At 41.7% G+C, this 12,695-nt stretch overlaps 1 protein-coding gene across 2 annotated transcripts in view; it reads right to left on the reverse strand.

Moving 5' to 3' along the window:
• Positions 1-598: 598 nt before the first annotated feature.
• The window catches only part of nelfcd (negative elongation factor complex member C/D), a 40,053-nt gene continuing 27,956 nt past the window's right edge, over positions 599-12,695 (reverse strand). The window contains exons 11-15 of one of the 2 annotated variants that reach the window (XM_072556891.1): positions 12,414-12,528; positions 7,852-7,947; positions 6,313-6,453; positions 4,906-5,035; positions 599-973 (exon numbers count right to left, since the gene is read on the reverse strand). In XM_072556891.1, the coding sequence (XP_072412992.1) occupies positions 939-973; positions 4,906-5,035; positions 6,313-6,453; positions 7,852-7,947; positions 12,414-12,528 (517 nt within the window). In that variant the 3' untranslated portion in view covers positions 599-938. The remainder of the gene's footprint in view (positions 974-4,905; positions 5,036-6,312; positions 6,454-7,851; positions 7,948-12,413; positions 12,529-12,695) is intronic. The other variant, XM_072556892.1, reaches the window with a different exon arrangement.

A 12,695-nucleotide genomic window follows, 5' to 3' on the forward strand; every position in this document is an offset into this window, starting at 1 on the left:
ATTTTTATTAGAGAAATAGAAAGGGCACTTAATATCTAAACAGACAGAAATGATTAGGGCTTGCAAATGAGATATTAAAGATCACAGAATCATAGATCATAGAATCTCTACATGTGGAAGCTGGCCTTTCGACTCTTTGTATTCACACTGACCCTCTGTACAGCATCCCACCAAGACCCACCCCAGCCCCCACCTTATCCCTGCAACCTTGCTTTTCCCATGGCAGAACTTTAATTCAGTGTTTACCATATACTTAGTCTGCCTATCCCTGGACATCATGGTCTATTTAGCATTGCCAATCCACCTAACCTGCACATCTTCTAAAGTGTGGGAGGAAACTGGAGCACCCGCTGAGGCACCGCGCTGCCCCAGAGATGTCTTTGTGTCTGGTGTCAGAATTCCTGCTATTATGGATGCTGCTATTTGACTCTAATGTATTTTATTCTTAGACTGGAGAACAATTACAGCAAAGTCACATAACCAGTTTTCTATCAACCTTTGCGAGGGACACACAGAATAACAGCCTGTTTAGCAGCCCAAACTGTACACAAGAGAAGACATGAAGAAAACACAATAAAGAAAACTTTAAGGCAAGTCATTCATGAAAACATGGCAGGTCCAAATATTTATTTTGACAACATCACTTCCAAATACTGTATAACTTTGAGACCTATTAAAAAAACACAAAATATCTGTTTCTACATTTCTTCTATTATGTAAAAATATATAAACCCATTATTTCTCTTGCAGATTGGTAATTGCTCTGTCAATAATTCCTGCCATCAGATTTATAGTGTGGGTGAATGCCACAGGCATTCTGTGGATATTTCACCATTTCCAATCAGTCTTACTGCTCAGAGCGGCTCTTTCATCTTGCTGTTGGTCAGGATTAGGTTGCTTGTTGCTCTCATCACCATTCCAGTGTCTCTTTCACAGTGCTAGTTCATCATGATGAAATTGGATTTGCAGTGTGCTGGAAGTACATTACACAGAACTTTAATTCAGTGTTTACAGGTAGTTAACATTATAAACCCATAACGTCCCGCCCCAATCCCTACAACCAAAGAGCTACAATTTGGGGATCTGTTCCCAAATTCAAAGTCAATCCTGTTTTGACCCAGCCATTAAGAAATATGAGCTCTGCCTTGACCTCATTCATAACGTCCCTTTGGATTGGTTGGAGAAGGTGGAATATTTCAGAAGAAAGCCAAACCCCAATACTCCATAGTGCGCTGGATTGAACATATGCATCTTAAGGGTGGTCTGGGCAAGACAAGCTTTTCAGTCAAAAGGCCACCTGGAAATTGTACTGGTGTTGGCTATCCAATATTCAAGAGAGGCAATTGCAAGGTAGGATTTGCTACAAATAAAAATAAAACCTTTATTATGATAATTATACTGTTATTAACAATGCTTCACACACAATAACAAAACCAGACCAAATCCTCTTTTACACATTCTCTCGCTAAAATGTGCATAATGCAGTTGGTCGCTCTGCTTCATTACGACCTTGAAATGTGGTGTCACATTTTTCTCTCTCTATGGATGCTACCTGATATATTTATTTCCAGTATTTTTGATTTTATTTTAGTTTCCCATCAGAGACATTTTGCTTGTCTTGCCAACATAAATGTCGCTTTTATTGTGATCTACCACGAGTTAGTACTGGAACTACTAAGCAAAGAGCAAAAATCAAAAGGTATTATGAAGAGAGTCACTTTCACCTTCCTGCTCTCATTCCAAGAGCTGGGATGTAATAACCTCGCAACATATTGTAAAAGAGGTGTTATCAATTTTGAAATCTGTTCCCACTGCCGAAGAACCTTTCAATATTCCCAAAATACATCACTTATCCTAAAACCAAACACTTTACTTACTTGTAAATTCATCATTCTTCTTCCAAACTCTCAACCATAACTACATTTCATCAGAGTCCCCATAGTGTGGAAGCAGGCCATTCGCCCCATCGAGTCCACACCAACCCTTCAAAGAGCATCCCACCCTGACCCAACGCCCTCTACCCTGCCCCTGTAAGCCTCCATTTTCCATGGCTAATCCACCTACCCCTGGACACTATGGGTTAATTTAGCATGGTCAACCCACCTAACCTACACATCTTTGGACTGTGGGAGATAACTGGAGCACTGGCAGGAAACACATGCAGACACAGGGAGAACATCTATGTTGAGTTTGCACAGTCACCAGAGGCTGGAATCAAACAGGGTCCCTGGCACCTTTGAGGTAGCAGTGCTAACCACTGAGCCACCACGCCACCTTGCACCATACTGCACATCTGTGGCAAGAACAGGAGAATTTTTTCAAAGTGAAGATGCAGAAGCACATAAACAACTGAGCAATCAGATGCTCATCTCAAAACATCTGCTCAGAGACCTTCAGGCAAATATATTTTGCAACTAACTACATTTATGTTTTAATATTTCAATCTTTGTTCAACTAATAGAAATGTCGATCTAGGTATTACTGGGTCTATACTCTGCTTCTTTCACCAATTACTTTAAACCTGAGTTGCCTTATTACTGACACTTCTGCCTCAGAAACAATTTTTCTTATCTACCTAATCTATACTTTTCACAGTTTTGAACATCTCTAGTAAGTCCACACTTAACTTTCTCTGTTGTAAGGAGAGCAACTCCAGCTTTTATACCCCCATTTCTGGTACTATAATAAATTATATTATTATAAAAATAGAATTAATCTTATCGTCATGTGTACTCAAATCTAGGAATACATGAGTACGGTAAAAAGTGTACAAAGTCGCCATTCTTCAGTGCCATTTTGGTTACAAAACAAGAATAAAAAAAAACAGCAGGAATAAAAGAAAGCTAAAAGGAAATAAAAACATCCAGATCTTAAAGTCTAAGTCTTAGCGCCATAAAGATGTCTGGAACCACCGACACAGGCATTTGTGCCTAGCCCTGGCCTGAACTCTCAATTGGTCTGCAGGTCTCATACCGATCACCAGGACGAGCCACATCTTGTTACCTCCACCTCACATTGCTTGAGAAGCTTTGCCACTCCTGCTGCTGCTACCAATCTTAAACATTGGGAGGAACAACATCTTTGCTGCTGCTGCAACCTCCAATCGCCAGGAGGCTGCCACCACTCCATACATAGCCCCTTTTCGCTGCTGATGCCGAGCTGCTGCCACCTCCAAATCAACAAGAGGCACCCAGGAGGAACTGTGTCCACCACCTCAGACTGTTGAGAGGCTGCCACCATACCATGCACAGCCCGTTCTTGCTATCTTGCCAAAGCCACCAACTAACCTGCCACAAAAGGCTTGTTATGCTGTGATATTGCTTCCAGCCAGGGGATGCACGATTCCTGGATAATCATTCCCAAAGGAGAAGTGCCTGATATAGTGAATCATTTTTATATGTCTAAAGAATTTACAATGTGAAAAAATTGACAGGACATATCCATAAAAGCAATACTTTTCATAGATTTCTGATGCAAAAATACTCCAGTGGGGAAAGACACACTTCAGTGCAATACTTTGTCAAGACGGATCTGAAAATTTTAGTTTAAAATTTTGGACTGTCAGCATCCATGGCACCAGACCACAGCAACAATCGGCATCAAAGTGAGGGAACAAGATAAATGGGATAACAAAGGGTTGACTTGTTTTTACATGAAGTGAATTAAAACTGAATTGAAAGGGAGTTTTGAAATTACTGTGTGTTCACTTGTAAAACCAAAACTCAAATCAAAACTGCAGTAGCCTAATGGGTAATCTCCTATGCACATACCTTGTACTCACCGCTGCTCCACATGCTCACATCACTTTTCATGTTACACGTATTCTCCAAGAAAGGCATGCCTCCAATTACTGTCCAACTCCAATTTACCTTGAAGTGCTTCCTCTGGATATCTTGTTGCAGCTGCAGACTCAAGTAGAAGCTCCTACAAACTCGACGTGGCTAGCAGGCCATAGTTTTTCCTAGTCTGTGGCAGATCATGCAATAATGCAGCACAGGAGACTATTCAGCCCATTGTGTCTGCTCTTTTATCCTCCTGGGAAGGGGTTTTGTGTTTAATTGAGGCCACTGTAACTTGGACGCTTCAGTGCTATCCCATCGCCATTGCTGAAAAGTGCACATTTTGTACAATATTGTAAATATTATACAAGCCAGGCTACTGGCCTGACAACACTCAATGGATAAACGTATCTATGGAGCAAGGCCACTAGCCAGTGTGAGAGGAATGGTCTACCAGACCATTTCAGGAGAAACAGGACAAATGTATTCAGGCATGGGCAGAAACTCACACTAATCCCCATTGAGTAAACAAAATCAAAATATAACTCAACAAAAACCGTTGTCAACGCAAGAGAAGACCAAATTGCCTTGCCTCAACAATACAGTGTACACTCAGCTTCCAGTCAGATCTGCTTCTGTGAACAGTCTATTCATGGATACTTATCAGAGTGCTATGCAAGTACAATAGAATAGAGCTGTCATGTTCCCTAATGTGAAGGAGCACCTTTCATAACCTCAAGATGCTGGTCAGGGACGGTTACTAGTGTAATGCAACAGTTAATCTTAGCCAGCAATACACTCTCCTGTAAAAGAATAATAAATATTTGCACATCATAATGTCCCACATGCAGCAATGTGATAATGAGCATATGAACTAATGCTAACTGAGGAATAAATAATTAAACATAGGTCAGGAGACAGGGAGAACTTAATTGCTCTTCTTCCAAACAGAAACCTGCGCAGTTGAATATCATATCTGAAAGATAGTGCAGCATTCCCTCAGTACTGTACTGGAATGTCAGCCAAGGGATGGCCCTACATTCCAAAACCTTCCGTTTCCATTCCTTCAAATTTCCAGTACTTGTGGTTTCTCTCTCTACATCTGTTAAATCTTTTCCCTACTTACCGATAAACTCTGCCACAGCATCACACTCCCCTTCTGTTTTTATTGTGCCAACAATGCTGTCATTCTCCAAGATTGGGAGAAAAAGGTGGACAAAGTCTGACGTGTATGGAGGAGCAATGACATCCAGTACCTGCAAGCACACAACACAATTCAAGAATGATATAAGACAGAAGGTGGTCATTCAGCATAGTGCATGTGCTAGTTACCTAAACAGTCCCACTCCCTTGCTGTTTCTTCATAGTTTGTAAATATGCCTCTTTAAGTAAACACCAATGTCCCTTCGAAAAATACTTTTGAAATTCTCTTGAGTAGTACACTCAAATACATAACAACTTGATGTGCAAAGAAAACTTTCTTCATGTTGTTTCCAGTTAATTTGTCAAACACCCTAAATCCATGTCCTCTGGTTACTGACCCCCTTGCCAAGTGAAATTGTTTCTCCTACTTTGTCTATCAAAACCATTCATCATCTTGAATATTTCTGTCAAATCTCTTTTTAACGTTCTCAGTTCTAAGGAGAACGACCCTGTTTCTCCACATCTTTCTATGTGGCAGAACTCTTAGCACTAGGACAGACACAGTAAGCTGAATTGCTTTCTTTTATGCAACATTGTGTTTAATATTTCTATTATAGGAAATCACCTCTGTGTCCTCTCCAAAGCATTAACACCCTTGAACCTCAGAGTTGAACGCAAAACCCCAGTAGATTTAGTACGTTTCAGCACTCTACACCTCTATGAATAAAGCCAAGGATTTCATGTGGTTATAAACATAGTTTTCTCAACTTGTCCTGCCATCTTCAAAGATTGGTATATGTATAACCCCAAGCACTGCTCCTTCTACATCCCATTTAAAACTGCAGTATTGCCCCAAATCATTCATCTGTCATGGAAAATATCACTCCATGCTTCTCTGCAACATCTGCCATAAACTACCTAGCTCACCAGTCTGCCTACACCATTAATATATGTTGCTATCACCTTTGCAGTTTCCCGTATTTTGTGCTACCTGCTCATGAGAAAACGTACTCTCTCAAGTAGAGCACAACCCCCCACAGTCCCATCTCGAGGGGCTGAAGGTCCAAGCTTCTGCTCTGCAGGGATGCCAATTAGGCAAGGCTCACTGCTACCTGCTGCATGGTACAGCAGGGTTCGGTTAGACTCTTAAGGGAACTCAGCCTGTGCCAAGACTCGCTATTTGATACAAGAATGCTATGAGTGGAGTGGCTGAGGGCAGTGGTGCCCACAGAACAGCATCCCTGCCATGACTCTGCACCATTGGCACAGCAAGGGCAAGCCTAATGAAAGAAGCACAACACACCCTGTAAACCCAGAACCTATGGTCTCTGCCTCACACAATCATTCACTGAGCATCCAGTTGCAGGAAATCAGTGCACAAGCTACTAACCTCTGTGACAAAATATCTGATGAGTGAGATATCTGTGTCCAGTTTCTCCAAACATTTGCGGATGTAGCTGACTACAGGTAGGACATAACCGCGACTCAACAAGTGGACCATCCTGTCCAGAAGAGTCTTCTTCAACTCCAGCTATTAGTGACAGAGAAAATGCATTAAATATTCAGTTACCTACCCCCAACTCTCACCACCAGATATTCAGGTCAAAGTCAGGAGAAAGCTGTAGGGCTTCTGCTTTGGCTGTGTTGACATCACATTAATATTCCACCAATGTTTTTATGATGAAAGTATTAAAAATGTGACAATGACTAAATATTCTGTTTTTTGTGATGTTGTTTGGCCAAGCCACCAGGGATAACTTCTCTGTTCTTCATCAGAAAGGTAGTGTGGGATGTTTTATACACCTTTATAGGGAAATGGGGATCTCTATTTAACAATTCATCAAAAAGACGACACATCCAAGTTGAAAATCTCCTTCAGTACTGCATTAAAGGTTATATCATGGAGTTTCCACCCTACAATGATGCAGGGAGACTGTGCACAACCACTGATGCAGTGCTCCTCCTGCACTGTCAGCCTTGATTATTATGGACACAAAACCTACAGTGAGAGTTGAACCAAGAAACTTGTAATTCAGAGGTGAGAGGGCTATTAACTCCATCACAGCTGGCCCCAGGATTGCTATTAAGAGTAGCTTATCAAAGGAACCTTCCAAACCACCTTGCACGCTGGCTTATCATGGGTTGGAGAAATGGAAATAAATCTTGAAACAGAAAAGGCAAAGATGAACCTTTCTCTTATCTTCTCTTATCAGTACCCGACTAACATCTGCATGTAGATACGAGGCAAACATTTATTGAGAACTGGCAGAAAACTTATCCTTTGGGTCTCAGTGCACAAATTAGCAGACAACATGTGAAGCTGTGTGGATCTTTATTCTAACTGTATCTGACTCAAAGATGTACAAGAAAAAAAAAGCCCAAAATGTCGCTTGCTCTCACCGGATGAACGAGAACTTTTCACAGATAGGAAAGTTTCCCTATGTTATTAAGGTACATGTTACACATTCCATATATCATAAGTACGCAGGAAGTGCACATGTCACAATGCTTTGAAAACTCAGCTAGAGATTATCCATACTGTACCAGAAAGAGTTTGATTCTTACACAACTACATCATTATATCATAATGAATCTCCACATTACTGTAAACTGTGCTGAACAACAAGATAAATTCTTCCAATGGTTTTGCAGTTTATGACCACTGTCCAAAACCAATTAGGAGAATGCTTAATAGATGCAGAATGGAGCCTTAAACTTTGCTGAAAGCACAAAACTCAGCTAAATTTCTGCCAGATTGTTCACACTATGTTTTCCGGTCTGCACCAGAATGTGACCTTCATCCTGAGGCCCCCAGTCCAACTATTCGGAAAACAAACAAGCAAACTGACATTAGATTGGCATGTGTTTTGTATTGTTTTTCCATTGTCTCCATCAGTCCTCTGCTAATCCAAAGCAACAGAAGGATTACCTGCTCCATGACATCAAGCTGGGAATGTTCAGTCTCAAATAGTTTCACAAGGAGCTGCAGCACTTGGGGATGGAGGAGTTGGTGGCAGGTACTGATCTGAAGAAAGACACAAAAGCACAGGGTGACAATGATAAGCAGGTCCTAAATTCTTTGATAAACAATACCAATACTGCAGCTCAGGTCCCCAGATGGAGAAGAGGCACAATATTGCTCAATCTCATCTAAGCTGATTTCTACTAGGACAGCAACAGCAAGGTTACAAATGGGCTCAGCAATCCTAAAGTTAACCAACAAAAATTATGACTATTTAGTACTGTCAGTTCCAAAACATTTCTTTCTTATTTGGCTATTTGTATGCACAGCAACTTATCTTTACATCACAGTAATGCAATGCACAAGGGCAGTGGGTTGGAACATTCCTTTGATGTCTTGGCTCTTATCAGCAACCCTGGAGCCAGTTGTGCCTGAAGCTTAGGTGACATCTAAAAGGGTGAGAGTGATCACTTGAGTGATTGATGTGGTACTCCCTGCGTAGCTGTATGGCTTTCAAGTGCAGCATGCAGCTTACAGGAAACACCTTGTTTACATCATTTCCCATCCAAACACACCCAGAAAAGGATCGAAAAGTGTGGTGCTGGAAAAGCACAGCTGGTCAGGCAGCATCCGAGGAGCAGGACAGCTGACATTTCGAGCCAGAGTCCTTCATCAGGATTGAGGCAGTTTATGCCTGAAACGTCAACTCTGCTGCTCCCCGGTTGCTGCCTGACCTGCTGTGCCTTTCCAGCACCACACTTTTCAACTCTAATCTCCAGCATCTCTTGTCCTCACTGACACCCAGAAAAGGCCCAGTTCTACCAAATCTGGATTCTATAACCCACCATAATCCATCTGCCAACAACTTTACCTATAGCTAAGCACTTACACAGGATGTTGCTTGGGATGGAGCATTTCAGCTGTACAGAGAGGCTGGATGAGCTTGGAGCAGAGAAGGTTGGGGATGTGGGAGTTAAAGAGATCTACAGGATTATGAGGGGCATGGTCAGAGTGAACAAAAAACAGCTGTTCCCCTGAGTTAAAAAGGTCAGGAAAGGGGGCACACTTTTAAAGTCAAAGACAGGAATTTTAGAGGGAATTTGAGGCGAAGTTTTTTCACTCAGGAATGCACTGCCTGGTAGAGTAGTTGAGGTGGGTAACCGCAACATTTAAAAAGTACTTGGAAGAACACTTGGAATGTCATAACATTCAAGGCTCCAGGCCTAGTGTGGGAAGTGGGATTAGTGTAGGTAGTCGTGTATTTTTGATGGTACAGACTCAATGGGCAAAAGAGTATCCTCTGTACTGTATAATTCTACAATTCTCGGAAACTCTATGGGGCATTTACAGCTGCTAGTTTCCAATTGTGTCTCACTGTTTATGTGAAACATATCGCTTAAGAATGAAACTCTTTTCAACCCAGGTCCCTCTGTCAATATGAAGCAGCTCCAGATTAGGTACAAAAAGAATACAAGCACCACCCACTGCTATTCAGTTTCCACATCTCCTGGCCTCTTATTAGTGAAAGTACCAACTTAATAGCCACCCAGTCAGTTCTCAACAGTTAGAAATATCTGTTTTCAACAGGAGGCTTGGCAAATAAATGGCAGTCAAGGTACTCAGAGGTACTTAATAATAAAATATAAGGCATTGAATCTTTTACAACATCCTCGTCATGTGAGGCCTCAGTTTAATGTGTCTCGGTAAGGATGTTCACTGGGTGAGTGCTACATTGTCAATGAAAACACAATGTTTTGATTCAAGGGTCAGCAAGCTACCACTGAACCAAGACTAACAGTTATAGATAGGTAAGGTTAAGTCAAATTAATGTCTAAAAGTGAACCAGTAATAACGGAATATGTATTAATGAAAGATACCTTTAGAAGAGGTATCAGAAACACCACTTCTGAAAAAATCATAACAGACTCAAAACATTAGCTCTGTTTCTCACTTTACAAATACTGCCAGACCTGCTCAGCTTATTCACTATTGTGTGGTTGTCTCAGATTTCCAGCATCCACAGCATTTTCCCTTTATCAAAAACATGACAAAAATGTCTGGAACTTGTTCTAGGTGCTTTTGAGATGATCATACAGTGATTTTCAGGGTCACAGTTGAAAGCCTTGAACATATTCAAGAAAGAGATTGATAATTTTTTAGATTTTAAAGGCATCAAGAGGTACGGGAGAAAAAGCAGGAATAAAAGTATGGAAACAGTGATCAGCCACAATCATCTTAAGTGGCAGAGTAGGTTCAAAGGACTAAATAGCCTACTCCTGCTCTGAGTTTCTATGGTTCTGCTGTTAAACTCACCAGACAACCACATCTATACATTGTGAACCAAAATGCTATCAGAAGCAGGAACCCAGGTAACTTGTGTTTTTTTCCACCTGAACTAGATTAGCAGGACTGATAACAACAAAGCAATGACTATCCCCATCCGAGATGTGCTAACGTGGTTCAGAACAGGAATAGGATGAGAAGCAAGTGATAGACAGGGCTAAGCAATTCCACAGCCAATGGATCATATCTAAGATCTGCAGCCCTGCTACTTTCATTTGTGAATGGTGGTGAACAATTAAACAACTGACTGGAGGAAGCAGCGTCAGGAATAACCCCATCCTCAATGATGGGGGAGCCCAGCCCGTCAGTGCATAAAAGGCTGAAGTTTTCTTAACAATCGCCAGCCAGAAGTGGATGATCCATCTGAGTTTCTTGTTAATATCCCTAGCATCACAGATGCCAGCTTTCAATCAATTCAATGCATTTCATGTGAACTCAAGTCATAGCTGAAGGCTCCTGGATAAACACTCTGGGCCTTGAAGACATTTTTACAAAGGTAATAAAGGCCTGTGCTCCAGATCTAGCCACACCACTAGCGAAATGGTCTCACTACAGGTACATCTACCCAGCAATGCGGAAAATTGCCCAGATATGTCCTGTCTACAGAAAGCAGGAGGAATCAAACCCTGCCAATTATAGCCCCAATCTACTCGAACATCAAGAAAGTGATGTCAAACAGCACTTAACAATAACCTCTTTAGTGTCACCCAGTTTGGGTTTAGTCAGGGCCACTCAGCTCCTGACATCATTACAGCCTTGCCTCAAACCTGGTCAACACAGTGAACTTGATGGCAAATTAGGGTAACTGTTCTGACATCAAGGCAGAATTTAACTGAGCGTGGCATTAAGAAGCCTTAGTAAAACTGAACTCAATAGGAATTTGCAAGGTAAATCCCTGCTGTCTGGAGTCATACCTAGCACCGAGGAAGATGGCTGTGGTTGTTGGAGGTCAGTCAACTCAGCTCAATGACATCCATGTAGGAGTTCCACAGTGTAGATATTTTAATCAAATGTTCAGAGAGGTTATTACACACCTCTGGAATAGCTGGGCCTTAAACTCAAGACTCCTTGCTGAGAGGTAAGAACACTACCAGTCCATTACGAGAGCCCCTCTTTCCTCAGGGTAGGGTCTGAGGTCCAACAATCTTCAGCTGTTTCATCATTGATCTTCTCTCCAGTTTAATGTCACAGGTAAGTTGTTCACTGATGATTACACAATGTTCAACACCACTCAAAACTCAAAATACTGAAGCAGTCTATGTCTTTATGCAACAAGACCTAGACAAATTCAAGCTAATGATTAGGGAGTAACATTTACGGCACACAAGTGCCAGGCAATGACAATCTTCAGAATGCAACCAGTGTCCCTTGACATTTAGTGGCATTACCATTGCTGGATCTCCCCACTATCAACATGCTGGAAGTTTCCATTAACTAGAAACTGAACTGGAGTAACCATATAAATACTGTGGCTACAAGAGCAGGTCAGAGGCTAGGAATCCTGCAGTAAGTATCTCATGTCTTAACACCCAAAAGTCTGTCCACACCTACAAGGCACAAGTCAGGAGTGTAATGCAGTATTCTCCTAGAAAGGTACAACTTAAGAAGCCTAACACCATCCAGGGCAAAGCAGTCTGCCTGACTGGGAGCACATTCACAAACATTCACTCTCTCCACCCATGACATCCAGTAGCAGCAGTCTGTGGATACCCCTAAGACTCTTTCAACAGCACCTTCCAAACCCAAGATCTCTACCACCTAGAAAGTGACAAGGCCAACATTTACAAGGGAACACCAGCACCTGCAAGTTTCCCTCAAAACAACATACCATCCTGACTTCAGACTTCATTGCCATTGTGTCACTGCATCGAAACCCTAGATCTCTGACCCTAACAGCACTGTGGGTGTCCCAACACCCCAAGAACTACAACCATTCAAGAAGGAAGCTCACCTCCTTCTTCCGCGAGGCAATTAGGCATTCCCTCGGCACAACATCGTGGGCTGAAGGGCCTGTGCTGTGCTGTATTGTATTGTTCTATGTTCTATCTCTCAAAAGAATTTAAAAACACAGATTTAATTGTTATGTCCTTCTTCATGGGAAAAGAGCTCCTATCTTCCAACACGACAAAAAAAGATCTTAAGTTAACTTAATGATACAGGATGGAGATTGTATTTATTTCAGTTACCTCATCCAGTAGTGCTAGGTGAACAGGTGTATGGTCAGTCTGCAACTGAAAATAGCTGGGCTCTGATACTGTCCAGTCAACCCATTTCAGCACTCCCATTGCTACCACTGGGAACCTAATAATCAGAACAAAATAATCAGGTATCATGATGCAAAAATACAAAGGCGAGTATTGCTTGCACTTAGACTGGTAAAGAATTCAATCATCACTATTCCAACAGTTCCCATTGACGTACTAAATTTTAGTCCCAGAATACCTTGGCATTTCTTAATATATCTGGCT

Source organism: Chiloscyllium punctatum, chromosome 37, assembly GCF_047496795.1.
Source record: "Chiloscyllium punctatum isolate Juve2018m chromosome 37, sChiPun1.3, whole genome shotgun sequence".
NCBI lineage: Eukaryota > Metazoa > Chordata > Chondrichthyes > Orectolobiformes > Hemiscylliidae > Chiloscyllium > Chiloscyllium punctatum.